This window comes from Poromitra crassiceps, assembly GCF_964638095.1.
Source record: "Poromitra crassiceps genome assembly, chromosome: 11".
Lineage (NCBI taxonomy): Eukaryota > Metazoa > Chordata > Actinopteri > Beryciformes > Melamphaidae > Poromitra > Poromitra crassiceps.
The window spans coordinates 40,646,445-40,667,749 of record NC_139643.1 but is presented as its reverse complement, the minus strand read 5'-3'; the positions used below and the strand labels follow the sequence as shown (position 1 = coordinate 40,667,749).

Genomic DNA, 21,305 nt, shown 5'->3' with positions numbered 1-21,305 from the left:
TGTGAATAACAACAATGCCGCCGCCTGCTATCAAGGCTGTTTTAAAGGGTACCAATTACTTTGAAATCCAAACGCCACACTGCTTGGAGGGCATTACTCAAAGGGGAGATGTTGACGTCTGCCAGACTGGAGTAACTAACATAAGATCCAGGCCGATATACGTTGGGTTCAAGTGATTGGTCGGAATTCCGCTGGGGGATCCCCTCATAAGTCAAAGAGAGGGCAATCTCAGACTAGAAGATGGAAATGAGTAACGAGTTGAGTATCAGGCTATCATTCTCTTCTATAACTCTTGTATAGACGGTTTTAACCTGGCAACATACACATTCTAAATTGCCCCTAGCTTACTTCCTGCAGTGTTTGCTAATACAATAGCTGACAGGAAATGAGCTTGGTTTCAAACTGTTCCCTAGCAACACAATTCTGTGAAACCTGTCTAAATCTTCTCCAGTGAGGTGTTGATGTTGTCGTTTACCTGGAGGCGTCTAGCTTCTGCTGTTCCAGCACCCTCTGGCCAGCCTCCCAGTTGGCCTTCTCCTCATCATGCTGCCGTTTCTTCTCCTCCAGCTCCTTGTGCTGGGCCTCCAGGTTCTTCTTCATCTGCTCATGACGCCGCTGCAGCTGCACTCACCAGGACACAGTCACAGGTTAGCCATGTACTGTATGTACACACACACACACACACACACACGACACCACCTCTAGCTATGTGCTAGGGTTAATTTGTTGAGCGCACCTCAGCCTCAGAGTCTTTGAGTTTCTGGATCTTCTCCTTGACCTTCATCTCAAACACTTGTTCCATCTCCATCTCCATCTTCCTCATCTTAGCCACGTGCTCCCGTCGCTCCTCCTCCATCTGGGCCAGAGGGCTCCTGGTTGCACATGGACAGTACATGGTGTTAGTCATGTGACATCCCAGCTCACACAGGAGCCCAGGTGTCAGTCATGTGACATCCCAGCTCACACAGGAGCCCAGGGTGGACCTTCCCTGCTAGTTTGAAGAAAAGACAGCTTTGCCCCAAATAACTGAGAGGTGGGGCTGGATGGACAGTGCTAAGGAGACAGAGCAGGACCAGGGAAGCGGAAGGATCTCCCAGCAAACTACAGGCAGAGGGACACCACTGGCCTTCCTGCAGTAGGCCCTTTTCACAGCAACCGTTTTGAGGGGGGTAAAGCAGGAAGTAAAGCAGGTGTAACCAATTACATTAATGAGGGCCCTGGGAGTGGAACACCTAAATGTAATGGAACCGTCATTAATGGTATTGGCTACACCTGCTTTACCACCTAAAAGCAGGTTGCTGTGAAAAGGTTCTATAGAGGGCTTCCAGGTGACATAACCTAACACACCTTCTGGCGGCCATATTGGAGGTCCTCAGGTCTTGGGCAACAGTGACAAACCATCCCTACAGAACTAAAGATACATGGTTAATTGTTGTGCCGGTTTTAATTGTGAACTGATCATTTCTCCACTGACTAATGTGATTTTGCATTTATGCGTTAGATGAAAAGCTAACTGTAGTATCTGGTCAGCTAACATCACTGTCTTGTTATAAACACATCTGATTTGCGCACTAGCTAATATATCTAGCAGAAGCTAAGCTAGTGTTAGTAGAGTTAGTAGACGCATCTTAACATCAATCCCAGTTGCTATCATAAATTAGTCTGCTGGCAAGTTAGCTGGGTTAATTGAGCTTTTGGAGTAGAGATAACTTACATTTGGAAACAAATATAGTCAACCTCATCAGACTATGCTCTATTACTGAATGGATCTAGGTAGCTCATTTTCTATCCTGGCTGCTGTATACTTAGACATTATTTTTGCACAGCTAATTCTCCAATGCACCTCCATGATGGTGCCAGATGTGGTTGTTAGGAGATCTGTGATGAAACTGCACAGCCTCTATAGCCAAGCCAACTGTATGGTACTAATTGCCAATAAGCTTTAGAGACTGGCATTGACAGCAAATATTGCATAACCTAACTATGCAAAAGCTTTTTCAAAGGACAGCATAGTATAAGGTAGGCAGCTTCTGATCTTACGACTGGCTCTTACAAAGGTCACCTGATATTCTCTGACCAAACAGACTAGGGATGCACAATGATAGCGCCACGTCATTTAAAATGAAATATCGGCCCGAAACGAACATTTCTGCCGATACGACAGGCCGATAAAATTACGCTTTAATTATGCCCAAATGCTCGATACTTAGCTTACATAACTAAAAAATATGGCATGTTTTACATTTTGAAAAGCATTGTATTTATAGTATGTCTGCATCTGCCTCATTTGCATCTGGGCAATCACGATAGGAGTAGGCATAATAATATGTTAAATCCACTACAGGAGAGATTTGATCTTTGAAATCAGGACGGGAAAAATGCGCACATACTGAAAATATCAGCATATCGACAAAAAAAATCCAACATGGTGCATCCCTAAAACAGACGTACTAATGGAGCTGCGGGTAATCAGGCACGGCTAGATGAAAAAGTTAGGAGAAAGGAACAAGAGCAGCACGTCTGGAGAGTCTACGAGGAAGCGATATGACACTTACATGCCTTCGGCTGTGTCAAGTCTACAAAACAAACAGAAACACAGACACACTTAACATGCTGCCATAACCCCGTGCATTAAGTCCAAGCAGCAGATTAGCTTGTGAGAGTTTACTGGCGATTAGGGACGGCTGGAGCTGCTGGATTAAGAGTGTGATGGCGGCTCGGTTAGTGCCGTCAGGGCGTCAAGAGATTAGACAGGATAAATACTATTGGCCAGTTAGTGGGGGTAAGCGGTGGAGGGTGTCTGGGCCAGAAAAGGAGAGAAAAGTTAGGCCTGGTTTAGTGACAGCTTGCCGACTTATTGTGAATGTGGTGCAGAGCCTCTGAAGTGTAGGGCTTCTTCCGGCAGCCTAGACTGGAAACTGGTTTCAACCTTCGATTCACTGTCAGTTTGCTGTGTTAACTCTGGGTATTACAGAGACATGAACACAACATTCCTGTGGACATTGTACTCAGGTACTCACTTGGTTAGCTGTCCTTTGTTCTTATTGTTGTCGTGGCCATTGTAGGTGACTGCTGCTAGCTTCCTGCTGCGGTAGTTTTCGTAGTGAACGTTGTTGGTCACGTCCTTCAGGTCCTGCATGTGGGTCCTGGAAAATGGCGTTGTGTTACACGTTTTGGCTCGTACTTGTCTACATTATGAATCGGCGTCCATTACAGTGTTCGGCTTTTGTAGGCTCTCCAACAGCAGACATCTCAGAAACACGGTAAATTGTAAATGACATCTGCATTGAACCTCCACATTCCACAACCATATGGAGAAAACATTACGTCAACTGTAACATTGACTGACCCATTTATCCATGATCAAGGATATTTCAAGGATATTTCTTGTCATTCCAGAACATGTGACATGAAAGGGAACGAAAAGTGGTACTCAGGGTCATGGTTTGGATAATATCAATACTAACAATATTATCAATACTAAAAAGGAATGATATCAGCTTAGTTGCTATCCATCCATCTATTCTACAGCAGTGGTTCTCAACCTTTTTACACTAAGTATCACCTCGGAAATGACCACCATATGAATGTATGAGAGGGAGGGAGCCCCGCGTCCCACCAGTGGTACCCAGACCACAGGTTGAGAACCACTGATCTACAGTATTATTGGTGTGTTGGTCTAGCTAGCTGGATAGCTAATAGCAAAAAAGAAAAATAAATAACTGAAAAAAGAAGAAGTCTGGCGTAAAGTTATTGAATAATGTGAAGTAGTGTAAAAAATGTCAGCAAAGTAACTGTGCTTCTACTTGAGATGGATGTTTTGATGCTCATTCCAGCCCTGCAGAGCAACTGAAAAACTGTATAGAGAAGTAGCATTGTTTGACCACATTAGGCACAGATACTCAGTGCACTGGAGAGTGTGTGAGAGTATGCATTTACCTGATGAGCATGTTCCGGAGGATTGTGAAATCGCAGTGCTCTCCATTCTCCACTGTGAGAGGAGGACACAGAAACGCAGGAAGAGAGCAGAGGTTAGGCTTATTTCAAGGACCTGCTGCAGATACCCTGGAACTGCAAGACGTTGGAGGGCTGTGGTGCCAGAAGCCACCAGCAGGTGGCATCAGACATCCCAGCTGCTCTCCCGAGTGGCTCGCCACAGTCCCTTGAGGTTTCTGTGGACTGCTGTGGTGGAGTGACTCGCATAGCTCTGAGACGGCCTTGCCCCGCTCTCCCGCCCTCGCTCCAGATTTACGCTGACATGGGGCCAAAAACATTTTCGGTATTCCAAAACTCACTCCTCCTCACGGGCGGCTAAAGCTGGTGACAAAAGCCAGTTCCATAGTAGCAGGCAGCACCACTATTCGTCCAGTAGGTTGTGCCATGTTCAGCTCTTTACAGACACACACGATGGGTCAACCCTCTCCACAGGTGGCTTCTACTCTTGTATTTTGTGTAGAGACAGAGAAACTGAATCACATGAACTATGATGTTAAGACAAGAGAAGAGCGTGACAGGATGACTCCTTTCCACAGGGAGGCGGTTTCTCATAGAGCTTAGAGCAAAATATATCCGTTACAGTAAATTCCTCTGAGCGCAGTCACAGTTCACATCGGGGATATCATCATCAATGCCAGAAGAGTCCATTTTTGACGCCGTGTCTTGCAACAATGCGACTGCAGCTTCCTGTCTCGCACCAAAAACGCGACTCTCATATCCCGTGTTGGAGAAAATGTCTATTTTTCTACTGGCTGCTCAAGTGTGTCACCGCTTTCACCCTTCATATCAACACCAGACTAAGATTCATTGCTTGTCATGTTTTCTTTATACTCTATTTGTGGCCTCACTGGCCTGACATTCTTTGGTCATGATGTCAGATGATAAGAACTATAGCTGGCAGGAGCGCGCGCGCACATGCACACACGCGCACACACACACACACAACCAGATAACAGCAGTGTTTGAAACTTCAGCAGGCCACAAAGACAAAGAATGACATTATGTTTAGTTGTTTGTACATGATTCAGATACAATGTTTCAATTGAAGTCAGATTACATGGACTGGTATGGGAAGGGGGGGGGGGGGGGGACAGACATCCACCCTCTTATTTGTGGGACTGCCTTTCACTCCTTCTAAATCTGATATAAAATTCCAGTTTTTCATGTTTGCCATTAGGATAAGCATCTCTGTGCACTCTTGAGCCTGTAGTATTTTATGAGGTCCTTGTTGCAGTGTCCTGTCTGAAATGTCAGTGGCAGTAATCTTTATAGACCAGCTGATGCTCCTGCGGACATTGGTCTTCACTGCAGCTGCACTGGAAGTGTGCCTTTTCCATTTCACTTTTCTTTACTATTAAAAGTGCTTGTGAAAGCCTTTGGTTAGCTAGTAGAAGATTCAGTTCAACTTCTCTGCTTTCCTGATGAGGTAAATTGTGTCATTCTTCAAGATTAAATTGTATGATTTTGCTTTTGCCATTATTGTTCTTGTGGACTTTTTCATTATAAGTGTATATTAGTAGTAACACTAGTTGTTAGCGGCAGCCAGTGAGCTATTTTCAGTGATTTCATTTTCACTATCGTTGTATTGGCTATAATCTAGACAGCTTGTTATAGCCAAGATGCACACAGCTGGCAAGCTGGTGGAACTGGTGCAAGGACATCTCCTCATCATGATATCTTACTGCTGAAGGACAATCTATTTGCTTGTCTAGTATCCATATTATGTTAAAAAGACCCAGAGGGTGTGTTACCAACAGTGACATTCCAGACTGTGGCCATTGGAATGACAGCAAAACACTTAGACATGGATTGTGTTACTGCTTTACAATAGCTCTAAACATGACCCCGGCTCAATAAAAGCCTTGAAAATGTGGAAAAGCAACACTCATTAAATAACACCCTCAGGCTTGTGAGAGAGAATGGAAGAGAGAGAGCGGGTGATCCCACTTGGGTCGATCGATTTACATGCCCAGGCCCGGGATCGGCTGACCTATGACCCCTCACCTTCAGCCACGCCCCAGGGGTACTGCCTCCCGCGCACTCGCTTTCCATTGACCTCGATGATGGTGTTACTGCCGACCACGGCCAAGGGTAAACGATCCTGCAGAGGGGAGGGAGGGCACACCAAGTGTTGCATAGCTGACCCACAGTGGCTAAAAATATCCTCAGGCTATGGGGTGCACACTAACAAACACATTAGCACAACACAACGTAAAGTAAGACGACGCAGCATCTAAAAAGACACTGGGCATAAATACCTAAAGAGGGCTATAGTAGTAGTAGTAGTAGTAGTAGAGGTAGTAGTGCTAATAATAATCACTGTTAGTATGGCGCTAAAACCAAGTTTAAAATGTGCTTTAACAACCAAATAAAACAACAAGATAAAACTCAGAAAACAAGTAAATCAAGAGGAAATGACAAGGATTAGAGGGCAAAAATAATAGTAAAAATCTAAAAGATTAAGTCCATGAAATAAGTGTAAGAAGTGATTTCTGTGAATTTTGTTGTGGTACAAGTATGAAAAAAAAAAAAAAATTAAGGGCCAAAAATGGAGTGAAGATAGGATTGGAATTTAGGATTACAACTAATTGGCAGAGTGATTTTAAGGCACATACACTATGTAAAAATGCCAAGTGTAATGCAAATAAAAAGGCCATGTGATCAAGTGGCCTAGATCTGTGTGAAGCACCCAAATGGGTCAATAATTGCTTAGTCCTGTGACTCCTGTCCAACCGAACTCGCAGAGACAGTTTCACCTTAAACATTTATGGAGGGACGCTTTAGACCCCAAGAGCACAAACCTTGATTTTCTTGACCAGCTTCATCTCCTCCTCATCCTCTGTCTCTGGGAACTCGTAGACTTTGATTTTGTGTTCCTGGATTTCCCTCATGATCTACACAGAGTGAGCCAGGCGAGAGGGAACAGGGTCAAATAGAACAAGCGTGAGAGAGGAAATGCAATGAAGAGGTCATGTTCGTGTCACCGGCCTGTTCCATCTGGGATAATCAGGTCCGTAAACATCAATAGTCACACTGGAGGTCAGTCAAAGCACATGGGAGGAGGAATCTACCTGCTTGCACGCTGTCACACTGCACATACACATGTTCACAGCAACATGCAATATCTGACAATCAATATAGTGTATTTCAGATACTGGACGACACTAACTATACAGAATTGAGTGAACAGAACAGCATGAAAAAGTAAATAGCAGCCAGTAGTTTCAATGAGGCTTGAATGCAATGAGGACAGCGAACTGAGTCGATCTGTCTCTGTTTCAGCCACAACTTCCTGAAAACGGCACTGGTACTTATAAATTGTCTCCAATTTCTCTCCAATTGTACATGTCCCTTGTCCCAATTGTCCCCGATTGCGCCACCCCCTCTGCCGATCTGGGGAGTTGTAGACTTAGCACATGCTTCCTCCGATACATGTGCAGTCGCCAGCTGCTTCTTTTCAGCTGACAGTGAGGACTTTCACAAGCAGGACATAGCGCATGGGAGGATCACGCTACCCCCCCCCCCCCCCAGTTCCCCTCCCGACCGAACAGGAGGACTGACCAGAGGAGGCACTAGTGCAGCGAGCAGGACTCATCCCCTTAATCCGGTTTCCCACCCACAGTCACGGCCAATTATGCCTGTATGGACGCCAGACCAAGCCGGAGGTAACACAGGGGCTCGCACCTGCGACCCTTGTGTTGTTAGGCAGGGAATCAACTGCTGACCTGGAAGTCCATTTAAGACAATTTTTTTAAATGCTACTTGTGATTACATTTAAGACCATTTTAATGACCAAAACAAAGAAGCCGCAAACCATGCAAAATTAGCCTATTTCTGATGGAACAGAATGCTGTGAAACTATAGGATGCATATTGTACTACTGAACCTGTTCTGGATTAAAGTAAGTGTGGACATGCATTGAAACGAAACATGTCATTGTATGGTGATCCTGTAGTCACATTCACTAACACGCCAACAATAACATTTGAACAAGTGATACAAGCCGCTAACCAGAACATAACAAGAAATACAGATAGAGGCGACACACACCTGTTTCTTGAACTGTTGGCACTCCTCGGGAGTCATTGTGTCGGCTTTGGCGATGAGGGGGATGATGTTGACTTTTTCATGTAACCGTTTCATGAACTCGATGTCGAGGGGCTTCAGTCTGGAGGACGCAGAGAAAAGAGCTTTTGAGTTTGGATGGGAGATTGAGGGTCCATGTTCAGCCGTCTGGCATGGGGTCAGTGCCAGCTTCCATGGCTTGGCTGACCTGACTGGGAGCAACGGAGTATGAGCACACACACATACACAAATTTCTTTTTTGACAGACGGGGCCCACACAGATATCTGATGATTCATAAAAGGCCACTGTTGTCCTGACCTGAAATATTGGTCTAACTGACCCCCCACCCCCACCGAGGCAGATGCTGCCTGAATGGATCCATATGGTCCCCTTCTTCTGCCGTGAGAGTCAAGGCTGTGATCAGAAAGCCCCATTCGCTCACTCTGGGTCAACACACAGAACACACTCCATACTGCTGGACTGTACAAACCACAACACAGAGCTGCACACTGTGTCAAAACAGCCAACGCAGCTGTGTGTGTGTGTGTGTGTGTGTGTGTGTGTGTGTGTGTGTTGACCAGAGGCCAGCGCTAGACACAGATGGGAGGAATGAGGTCTCCAGGTCAGTGAGCTCAGGACAGATTACACCAGTGTTATCCCTGCCTGGTGGCCTGCGTAGGAGGTCACAGGCAAGGCCGGCTGGGCCTGTCTGGTGGCCTGGGTAGGAGGCCACAGGCAGGGCCGGCTGGGCCTGTCTGGTGGCCTGGGTAGGAGGTCACAGGCAGGGCCGGCTGGGCCTGTCTGGTGGCCTGGGTAGGAGGTCACAGGCAGGGCCGGCTGGGCCTGTCTGGTGGCCTGGGTAGGAGGCCACAGGCAGGGCCGGCTGGGCCTGTCTGGTGTCCTGGGTAGGAGGTCACAGGCAGGGCCGGCTGGGCCTGTCTGGTGGCCTGGGTAGGAGGTCACAGGCAGGGCCGGCTGGGCCTGTCTGGTGGCCTGGGTAGGAGGTCACAGGCAGGGCCGGCTGGGCCTGTCTGGTGGCCTGGGTAGGAGGTCACAGGCAGGGCCGGCTGGGCCTGTCTGGTGGCCTGGGTAGGAGGCCACAGGCAGGGCCGGCTGGGCCTGTCTGGTGGCCTGGGTAGGAGGCCATAGGCAGGGCCGGCTGGGCCTGTACAGTTGGACTCTTAGCCAGGGAGTGGCGGAGCAGACCAACGACAAGGAAATACATCAGCTGAAATGCCCTGCAGCTTCTTTGGCTCATTACTTTACTATGTGACAAATTGGGAGGGTTGGGCCGATCACTTCATAGTTGGAATCATATCTGTTCCCCTGGCCTATATGGATTCATCTGTTTGTCTAACTCCTGAGAATTTATCAAATTCCCTGACTGCAATACACCTCTAGATTCATTCCAGAAATTCCAAGACCACTAGGCTCAATCGGATACCCACCCATGTCCAGAGGGGGCGATGAAGTAGAGGCAGCAGTGCACTCTGTTGTCGGGCATCAGGCGTCTGTTGACCCGGGACTCGGAGTTGAGGTAGTCCTCAAACTTACTGTCAATGTGATCGATGACGGGCTGCCAGCTAGGGAAAACACAGCATTAGCTGATGTCAGGAACAGTGTATCCACACTAAACATACAGTACATAACATACACAGTACAGTGATTCACATGAAGCACTCACTAAACATACAGTACATAACATACACAGTACAGTGATTCACATGAAGCACTCACTAAACATACAGTACATAACATACACAGTACAGTGATTCACATGAAGCACTCACTAAACATACAGTACATAACATACACAGTACAGTGATTCACATGAAGCACTCACTAAACATACAGTACATAACATACACAGTACAGTGATTCACATGAAGCACTCACCAGTTGCTGTTGTCGACAGCATCGCCAAACCCTGGGGTGTCAACGATGGTGAGCAGAAGCTGGACTCCGCCTTCCTTTACCAGAACCTTGGACTGCTCCACCTGCAACAACCAGGAAGATAGAAAGAAATCAGTCAGGACATTTGCTAATATTGATCATATTACTGTGCAATAGAATCATAGGCTGATTATGACATGATGGGCCCCTGGGCCTGGATGCATAAAGGCCGGGCCGCCCTCACAGCGCACATACGCACAATTAAGGCCAGAATAATAACTAAGACATACACTCACCTGCATATCAACAGGATTTACAGTGCAGGTACACTCAATTAAAGCCAATAACCTTCTAAGTGTCCATAAACTTATGGAACATTTTTGTCAAAAATATAGGGGTGGAGCCCTATACTGTAACATCCCCACACCAGTTGAAAAAACTGGTGCTGGACTAAAAGTAAAGTAAAAAAAAAGGGATGTCCGCATCAGTATATTGAATAACTAAGTAGCCTATTTAGTGTTTCGTAGCGTACAGTTATTATAAGGTGTTCTCAAAAAATATTGTTTCTCAGTAGTAAGGCACTAGTGAGAAATAGACCAATGGGTAAAAACTGTGACCACATCCCCTGCTCTCCCCTCCATAAAGCAATCTTATTTAACCATTCGACTTCCCCTTGTCACTATTCCTTCTTATATACGAGGTGACCATTAAGACACAGTCAGACACAGTTTCTGGGTTGATTTGTCTTACTTAGAAAATAAATAGAGTCCGCACACTGATATTTTGTCAGCTCCCAGGTCAGTTTAAATAAACTGACCGGAGCTGACAAAATATCAGTGTGTGGACTCTATTTATTTTCTAAGTTATTTGCCTTTTGTCCTGCACCTGACCTCCTTTAAGCGGATGTGCACGCCCTACTTCTTTCTTCATTGATTTGTCTTACTGCCTGGTTGTGTGCCAGGGTGAGACCTAGCCAACTGAAACTACGATATGGAGACTCTTGAGACTGTGTGTATATGTGTGTGTCCAATGTGCTATCTGTGCGCGCAGGCAGAGTGTCATAATATACTGAGGATGAGAAGCAGATAGAGGAAAAAGAAGCCCCAAAGTGTCACAACTCATTTACCAAACGGTCTCCTTTCTTTGTTACTTCTTCTCATCCACCCTTCCTCTTTTCAAATTCAACTCTTCTGCTTGAAACTCTCCCCCGTCCGTTCATACTTGCTTTTGCTACCACGCTCTCCTTCCTACCTCCTCTCACCTTTTCTTTTGCACCACACGTTTCAAAAATGTATTAAACATGGGCAACTTACAGCAGGGCGATGTGGGAATTTAGGACATTAATTATGAGAGAGATAACGAGGAAATGAATGGAAGAGAGTACGGAGACAAGATAGGTGGGGTTTTATCCTCATAGACTTGGACAACTATTTTGAATACCATATCAGTGGTGTAAGTGATCAGTTCGTCTCAGGCCTGGGCAAGAGACGCTGTGGCCCTGTGAAGAGGCTCTGGGTTATGGCCCCCCTGAGCTCTTGGGCCCCTGGACCTGGGCCCGGTAGGCCCGTTCGGTAATACATCCCTGAATAGAATAGCCCTTCCCACAAGCGCGATTACTGACTCATTTCCAACAATTTTAATGTGGATTTTTTGTTTGTTTAGAATACCAGCAAGCAATTCCCTCAAATCTACCGGTAATCCTGTATTTTTCTCTCTTTTTTTATATATTTTTTTCATTTTATTTCACAGACTACTAGACATTAAAAACACATGCAATACACCAACATACATGCATACACACAATACAAATATACAAATTACATACAAAAACACAGGACAACATATGTGCACAAAAGCAAACAACGGATGGGAAGAAGGGCATCAATAAATACTTAATGTTTGTTGTTATTGTTTACTCATTTTAATCTAATTCTGTATTTATGTTAGGAGCCTTGCAGTTGTACATCAGACCTTATGCATGTACTGTATCTCCACACTTACGGCTTGAAATTTAAGGACTCAAATACCCAGAAATCACGTCACATGACGTCAGTAAAGTCACTCACTGCTCTTTAGGAGGCATTTTTCTATTGTGATTAGTCACTTCCTGTTCCCAGAGGTTTCCTGCCAGCAGCCCCCCCACACACACACACACACACACACACACACACACACACACACACACACACACACACACACACACACACACACACACACACACACACACAAGCATTTAATTTGGGTGAATCTTCAGTAGGATAGGACACGATTCTCTCTCTGCTGCAGTCCCAATTCGCCATTTAGACTGAGAAAACGGTGATTGGATAGTGCCGCTTAAAATAAAAAATGAAAGTACAGATTTTTTTTCATGCTCTGCACTACTCATATTTATAATGGTGTGTGCTAATCACTATAAATCATGTGTGAAACCACTCATCAATCAGATGTGAAGTTGAACAATTTTGTGCATTGTTGTGGTTTGATGCGACTCAACACATACTTGATTAAGCAATAAGCCACTAACGTTTCATCCACCTGTTATTCATCTACACTAATGCTCAATGCATGACCCCACAACTCAATTAAACTAGAAAGTAAACATGCAGGTTTTGAGATCAACCGTAAAATGCTCAATAATCCAAATGCTTATTTTGACGGGAATTAAGGTGTCAAGAATACACGAGAATGTATGAGAAGACATTATCAAAACCTGAGGGTAAAATCTGAATATGATGACCTATGAGCTATGACATGACTTGACCCTTACTGGTTACTTTTTTATTTTTGAGCCATCTATCTAACCAATACGCTTGTGTCAAATCTGACTACACCAGAACTACACCAGCTCTACAAACCAATTAATGACAGACAGCATGCAAAGGCTAATTAGCAGCCACTGCGTGTGCGATCCAAGACCTGAGCAGACCTTTGGCCACAAGATAGAAGAGAGAATGCTGCAGCAATGCAAGGATCAAGCTGGTGAAGAGAGCTGCCTCTCTCTGAACACATCAGCATGGGGTCCAGGCAGCTCCTCGTGATCAGCAGATGGGCTTCTCATCTGATTTAACCACCATGCTCACATATCAGAGACTGACACCATTTTGTAGTATGTGTGTGAGAGTGAATGATGAGAAACACTGTGTATGGTTGCTAGATCAAGCCTAGTCTGCTTAGCTGTTAGTAGACATTGGTTAGAGTCCAAGTGTAAGCAGAAATGTGTCTTTAAGTTGCTGGCTTGAGATAATAAATGTCGAGTGGCGTGACTGTGATTGGTTGTGTAGTAAAGTTGTATAACATTTGAGGAAGGCTGCTTGTTTCCCTGAGGAGGAAGGCCACATATGAGCTTTAACCTCAGCTAAACTGAGCTGTTACCTTACACTTAGGCAGCGCCGCAGAATGTCCATGGTATGCTCCGCTGGCTGGGGCTGGGCTGCACTCTGCACACACACCACGCTCAGCTCATATATCTACACAACTACCGTAGTCTGTCACACAGTGAAACCAGGCCCTCAGAACACATCACTGCCCTCTCTGCAAACCTACTCGCACCAATTCAAATGCAAAAGTTGGGTGACGAGATGAGTGTCTCTTGGCAAACAGCCGAGAGAAGGATTGAGGGGTTTGCTGGACTCCATGAGCCGTTTCTGGCCAGATTCCTTGTTTGGGTGGTCGACACACACAGCTGCTTAACCATGTTTAACAAATGGAGGGCATAAGGCAGCAGTGCTACAGCGAGGCCAATGAAGCCACAGCCCCCGTGATGTAGGGAAACTGTAAGCTGCTATTCACCTGCAGACTCACTCTACTACTAATGTCTGACTCAGAAAGGAGCTGCATTCTAAACTATTGTCTAGAGTAGAAGGGTCAGTCAGGAGCTCTGGAGGGCATTTTCTAGCATTGTTCCGATACAATACCGATACCAGTATCGGAAATGCCTCCGATACTGCCTAAAATGCTGGATGGGGTATCGTATCTATATCTATATATCTATATATCTATTTATAAAACGGCTCTCTCAAATCAAGCAATCTGATTGGTTCACAGCCATTGTATAATTCCAGTAACCGAGTTCAATAACCCATGGCCATGGGTTATTGGTTGCCATGGCAACTCTCTTACTAAGAGAGTAATAATAAGGCTTACCTCAAATGACAACGTAGAAAAAAAAATGGCGGAGACAGCTGTCAGATCCTTGTGAATCGATCTTCGCTTATAACTTTACTAATACTTCGCAGAAAATGATGTTTTGTACAAGAATAGATGCGGGCTAATGTCTTCTTTGCAAAAGAAAGGCTGTTAACCCCGCATTTAACTCCGCATTTAACCCCGTAACGTTAGTTGGTGTCAGCTTTGCAGAGAGCATTCAGCTTCTCAACAAGCGCTGAGAATGCAGCGCTGCGGCCGGAGCTGCCTGTCGGGGTTTCCAGAAAAATCTCAGCTACTCAGCAAGCGCCAGGATTGGCCAATGTCAACTTCAGTCTCCAGAACGATCCAATCAAATCACCCGCATGTTCTTGCGGTCCCGCCTTACAGTAGTGTTTCAACTGACTCTATCAGAATGACATGCCAGTCGGAGTCGGACTTATAGTATAAGTCCGAATATATCCCGCTGATAAACTGTTATCCCACGAGGCCGTGGGATAACAGTTTATCAGCGGGATATATTCCACAACACACGCTGCTCGAGTGCTATATTGCTTTTATAAAACGGTTTCCAAGTATGATAATATAATAATAATAATAATACTATAAGTCCGACTCCGACTGGCATGTCATTCTGATAGAGTCAGTTGAAACACTACTGTAAGGCGGGACCGCAAGAACATGCGGGTGATTTGATTGGATCGTTCTGGAGACTGAAGTTGACATTGGCCAATCCTGGCGCTTGCTGAGTAGCTGAGATTTTTCTGGAAACCCCGACAGGCAGCTCGAGCCGCAGCGCTGCATTCTCAGCGCTTGTTGAGAAGCTGAATGCTCTCTGCAAAGCTGACACCAATTCTGATTCTGATAGAGTCAGATATATATATATCTCTCTCGGATCAGTACAGGTATTGGAATCGGCATCGGGAAATGGTAAAAATGGAAATGGTAGCAGAACATCTCTAGTGTTTTGTAAAAACCGACGATAGTGGAGTGCATTAATACTGACATGTACCTGAAGAACCAATTGCAGAAACCGAAGGAGACACAGTGAGAGTGAGAATAAGTAGCAGTGTTGAAAGTGTTAAGGATGTAAAGCTATGAAAGAAACCTTATTCAATCAGTCAGTCCTCAGTGACAGATGCATGCAGGTGTTTGATTGGCTGTGTGACGACCTGTGTACCTACCCTACCCCCAGGCCCAACCCACCCCACCACTAACAACACCTGGCTGGTTAGCGCTGGTGACCTGGCCAGGATTCCTCTGCTTTACTGTCTGTTGCTGCAGCATGGGACTCCCCAGCGAGGCCACCATAGCGGCCCACGACCCCCATGACCTCAATCCACCGGTAACTGGAATCCTGCAGAGTTACATCACGGCCCTGTTGACCCCTGAACTCTGAGAATGCTTACTGGAAGGTTGGGGTCAGGTTAAATTGATTGATTAAAGCTTTTAATTACCTTTGACTTTGTTAATGCCAAAGGTCTATACTGTGTGTGACTGGGCTGGTTTCTCCTCAGGAAAAGATGAAACTGCCATGAAACGGCAACATTTTTAACCTTTAAAACTAAAATTAAGTTATTAAATTACTATATTTGACAGTATTCCTGACCTTTAAGGCATTAGGTTTTGATCATTTAAGACCTTAGGACTTTTTCAAGACCTGCAGTCTCCCTGTCATAGGTGTAATAGGTCTCATGTCTTTAGGACGATCACAGTAAGATTCACAAGGCTTCTCATCACCAACAACAACAACAACAACCCACAAAAACATGTGTGAAATGCTGTGTGAAAGAGAGATGCATCTGATGCCGGCTTGACAGGCTGCTGAACAGATGAAAACATGCTGCAGTTCTCTACTAGACAAGTGTGTGAAACACTGCCTGTCTGGGATGAATTAGAGATGGTCCTGCTATGACCATAAGTGTAAGCTGTAAACACAGGCAGGACAGAGAGCAGCGGTGCAGTGCTGCTGCTGACTAGACAAAGTTGTGAAAAATCCCGTCTCTACTCCACAACAGGATGAGTCAAGCCACAGACATGCCTCTTAACCAAACAGGCCGACCACAGGCAGTGAGCTCATGGGAAGAGGAAGGAACAACTCTAGACTCGGCCGTGTCGCCTGAGGGCATTAACATACTAGAAGACCTTACCACTGTCTACCAGTCAGTTACTTTCAAAATGTAATATACTACATATTAGTAGTTACTTTCATTTGAAACTAATACGTTACAACATTACTGTCTGTGCAGAGTAACTCGTTAATTATTATACTACTTTTGCAGACTTTCACCAAAATAACAGGAGTAGCAGAATTAAATCGCCGCCCCGGAACCATCCCGAAAAACAATTCCAACCGGCTTGAAGTCGCTGTAAACCATCCAAAATTCTAAAGGTTATCCTTTTCCTTTGTTATTGTCATCCATAGTTTTTTTTTATATATAGATATATATCTATATCTATATAGATATATATATTTTGAATAACAAAAGAACAATATACAATACATTACATTGTGCAGTATACCTTACAACCCTCCCCTGTATTTGCAAAAGTGTTTTCTCCAACCCAAGTTAAATTACTGGGTTAGTGCTAAAAGTAATATATTACATGTAATATGTTACTTTTGTAATGTGTTACCGCCAACACTGCTACCAGTGTATGACTGTCTTTACCAATGTATTGATGCCACAATCAATTTTGCTACAGTATCTGTAATCTTTAAGGGCATAAAAGGGAACGAAGAAATGCTGGATTCCTACAGTATGATCTCATGTGTTTTTAATAAGGGGCAAAACAACTCACACAGCATGTAGTCTGGGCAACGTTTTCAGTTGCAAAAACACTTCTGTTCAATTTAAATCTTATGTTCAGATGACTAGAAATCACTTCTAGCGTGCCCCGCCTGCTCATTGCTCAACTACTTGCGTGCGGGTTGAGCAATTGTAGTAATATAGTGTTGTACTGTCCCATCCCTAGTCTCACAGTAGCCAGCCATAGATACATATCTATAGACCAAATCACCGTGACGTCACCATGTAAACAAATTTACTTCCGGGTACCACTTGGGGAAGGTGGCAGGTTTAAATGTGCGTGTTGTCAAATAAATGCTGTCAAACCCTCTCGTTGTTTTCGGCCGACTACTTTCAATTTAAATGGTTAAACGGTTGGTAAACATGCTTGTCCGACGTATCTAGCCTTTCTTCTGTGTTTGTTTTATGTAGTGTTAGCTAGCTAATAATGTTTGTTTGTCAAACTCGCTGTTTTTTTGCAGACTCGTAACCTCGCGTCACCAGGCTCTTCTCGGCGAGAGCAGACTCGTTAACGTTACAGACAGAGCTACCGACGCCACGTTAATTTAATTTAGCGTCAAGTCTACTCTGGTCTGGTCCAACAGGTAAATAAGCTAGTCTGGTCTCCACTAACGTTAGTGAAAGTGTTGTTATGAATGATATTAAACAACAACACAACACGGACGAACCATTTTTGTCTTCTTTGTCTGTTTTTGTCTTCAACACGTCAGTTTGTGCCGTTCACCGCCATTATAATGTGTGGACCCAGGGGTACCCGGAAGTAAATGTAAACATCCCGCTGATTTGGTCTATATCTGGGGCACAACCCTTGAAAAGTGGTTAGGGGCCGCCCCCTAAGACCAAAACAAAACGCATGACAGACATTATGAACTGACCAACCACGGACCCACGTATGCTCATGTTGCGGTCATGAAAAAGTCTGTAATCTCAGTTGTCATGGTAACAGCAATCGGGCCCGGGTGTCATTACCATTAGCGAGGTATGGCTAAAAACAGCTATTCTAGAAGATCAGGTATTTAATAGCAAAACAAATTCCAATGAAACACAGCCGCCTCTCCTCGGCAGTCGTCTGGCTCATCGCTCAGCCCCTGTCCTTGTATCCACACTTAGCTAGCCTTATTGACTAGCAGCAACAGAGACATGCTGTCCGGGCCTATCTACGTACGCATCACCTCCGGATCATTTAAAGCCACTTTATCAGGCCGCCTGCTCGTCCTGCTCTCCCTCAGGCCTCCAAAGGGATAGGCCTGGGATTGATTACATCCAGCATTCCGCCGGGTTCCATCACATCGCTCTGGCATGACTTGGAAACAAAAGTGACCACAATTATTTGAAATGCAATTAGTTTGTGGTTCCTGGAGAGGGAGAGAGAGAAGAGAAAAGAGGAGCTCTCTGTTCTCTGTCTTTATCGTCCCGTTCCTCTCCAGGATAAACAAGACATACATTTCATTACAGGCATACATCTCAGGCCCGCAAAAATGCCCCACTGGGAGCCTCTAGGAATCCTCTCTGCAGTAAAAACATTCGGCGACGGAGCCAACAGAATCAGATAAACTTCAAAGTCTAATCCGCACGCACACAAGTCTAAATCTGATTTAAACTTTTAATAAGAGCCGACGAGGCGTAACGGGCAGGTAAACACATTGGTTAGTGTGGCACTAGGGTGAAGGCAAACAGAGCCCCTCACTGTGTTGCCAGGGATTACAGGGGATTTAGCGCAAAAGTAGGAGATCACAGGGGAGCAGGTGAAAGGGAAGACCCTTTAGATGCTGCTGATCTCCTGTACAGCAGCGCAGGCCTAACAGGTAAGTCACCCATTAAATACAGACAGAGGGCAGGAGAGAGAGAGAGGCCACGGACGGTGTTTCTGTTGGAGCGGCTTCACACAGACAGTATCACCTTTCACACTTCAAAAAGGACCAAGTATGCAACTATCCCTCTGTGGAGGGAAGGAATGTTTTTGCAGCCATGTCTGAAGGCAGCTCCCGCAACTGTGTCATTGCGATAAGGATTAGAAAATAATAGAGTTAGGGTGAAAACCACCTGTCTGGCACGTCACTTCTGGTGAAAATCCCTTTCTTGGCGCAGTGGACATTTTTAACCTTTTAATAGAGACAAAATCCACAACAAAAATGTCCCCCATCGATAAATTTTAAAATACTTTCGTTGGTAGCCTTTTTCTCTATCGGTACTCAACATATGTACCAAGTTTTGTGAATATTGGCCACACAGTCAATGAGTTCCGCCTCATTTTGTGATAGGCCACACCTGTTATAAACCGCATCGGCGAATATCTGTGAACCCATGTAAAGCATCAAAACACCGGCTACAGTTTTGGTCCACACCACAGATGGTTTCTGCATGGTTTAGTTGACAACTGGAACAAAGGTGATGCCAAAATGCCAGAAATGTGTTGAGAATTGATCGAGCCTATCACTCACCAGCTCACAGGAATTTGCAAAAAGGCTGGAAAACAATCATAAACCAGCACATACAGTACCAAAAAAAAAAGAAGAAGAATCTTGCGGATAACCACTAATCATAACAATCTCAGCAAGCTCTCATTTCTTCCACCAATGTCAGTACAGTTTTCCCGTCAAAAAGAAGAAGGCAGCTAAACGGGCTGGTGCAGGCATGAAGCCAGCCAGCCAGAAACTTGCCGCTCTATGCCTGAGCCACCTGTACTGCCTGCTGCCCTGGGAGAGGAATGCTAACCAAAATGACATGATCACCATTACAGCATGAGTTCCACTGCGGTTTCCATGGAGTCTTTCTTACTGGTCCACACCCTCTTGACACTGAGAAACTTTACAGTGCAGGTAGGATTCAGGCCTAACTCAACCCATGTCAAAACATTATCAGTCATTGGACAGTCATGTGAGATTGTTCAATTCTGAGGAAGTATTCCGTCTCGGGGGAGGCCCAGAGCGACGCAGCAGAATGCAGATAAGCCAGCCTTGCTTTATCACTAGCTCCATCGGTACAGGAAGCTGTTTTGTCGGGAGTTTGGTACGGCCGCACGCGACCGTCAGATCCTACACAACTCCCAGGCTGTTTACCGCTGTCAGCGCCGGGGCGGGGCCCAGCGGCTGCACGCTAAATGAGGCGTGTGAGATCCACTGTCATATCAAAACGTCAGGGCCTCTAAGCATTTAGCCAGGCTAGGCAACTCATTCAGGCAGCTGTACGCCGCCATGCAGGATCCCACTTTCCTGACATCTTTTATAATGTAATGTTAGGCTCCCTCTGGCTCCAACCTGGGATCTCTATATTAGGGTTTTAGGGTCAGAGTGGTCCACCTCTGGTATGATGGATATATGATGCAGCTTGTTTGATTATATATTATACTACATTATATGACTATATTTATGTGGCCTTGGCAAGTCGGTGGAGGCCTGTGCCCTCCCAGTGCCCTGTAGGAGTTGTAGAATTGATTACTACTTCACTGGTTGTCTATGGTCAGGTTGCATGCATGAACACATCATCATCATCATCATCATCATCATGCCGTTCATTAGATTACATTACGTCATTTAGCAGACGCTCCCAAAATAACTTACAATCTTTTCAATGGAGATTTAGTATCCCATGGTTTGGATGCTGTTTCAGAGGCTTTTCCACCCTGACAAGAAAACTATTCTGGGGGAAATATATGAATAGCTGACATTTTCTGTCATGAAAATGGTCAAATCTACAGATATGTTGAATGTCACCACAAAATATTGGCAGCCTGAATCCAAAATATGTTTGTATCGGACCTAGAAAAAACCTATATAGAGCTGAACAGTCAAATAACAAATACTCAATTTTACGAATCATTTCTGATTCGTAAAAAAAATCGTTTTTCTTTTTTTGTCACTTCGACTGAAATGTTTTATGGTCACTCGTGATTCAGTAGGTCACGGGTTAGCTTGGTTCCAGCCTTAAAACTCGTTATATAAGGAAATGTCTATGGATAAACGTCTGGAAACGTCACGGAACGTCATGTGACTGTCGAGCTCTATTGGTCAAACCCTACTGTGTAGTGATTAGCAAGAGAATGATCTGAAATGGTCAAAACCTAGACTAATTGATAGAGAATGAAATTTCACAGACAAAAGGTAAACAGTGAACCACTTGAAGGAAACCAGTTGAAATGAAATGATGGAGCCAGGAGTCAGAAGAAGTCGTCTGATATGATGTATTGAACATAGATCTTGGCCAAGAGATGCACTATTGTATATTCACGGATGGATACACAGGCTTACATACATTGAACAGAAACTCAAAGATACTTATAGGACACACATCAGATTACATGTCTTGACGCACACTTGAAGGCTACTCTGTAGACTCAACCTATCTGTTATTCTGGCCCTGTAGAGAGCACCGTGGCACGGTGACAGGGCACAGTGTGC

At 44.9% G+C, this 21,305-nt stretch overlaps 1 protein-coding gene across 1 annotated transcript in view; it reads right to left on the bottom strand.

Annotated features, from left to right (window-relative positions):
- LOC310785303 (septin-7) overlaps positions 1-21,305 on the bottom strand; it is a gene marked incomplete at its 5' end in the record, with an annotated part of 33,059 nt that overhangs the window by 1,413 nt on the left and 10,341 nt on the right. Inside the window, 9 exons of the mRNA XM_083646324.1 lie at positions 476-621; positions 737-872; positions 3,021-3,146; positions 3,940-3,991; positions 6,001-6,097; positions 6,798-6,890; positions 8,047-8,164; positions 9,511-9,645; positions 9,959-10,059. Coding sequence (XP_083502450.1) covers positions 476-621; positions 737-872; positions 3,021-3,146; positions 3,940-3,991; positions 6,001-6,097; positions 6,798-6,890; positions 8,047-8,164; positions 9,511-9,645; positions 9,959-10,059 — 1,004 coding nt within the window. The remainder of the gene's footprint in view (positions 1-475; positions 622-736; positions 873-3,020; positions 3,147-3,939; positions 3,992-6,000; positions 6,098-6,797; positions 6,891-8,046; positions 8,165-9,510; positions 9,646-9,958; positions 10,060-21,305) is intronic.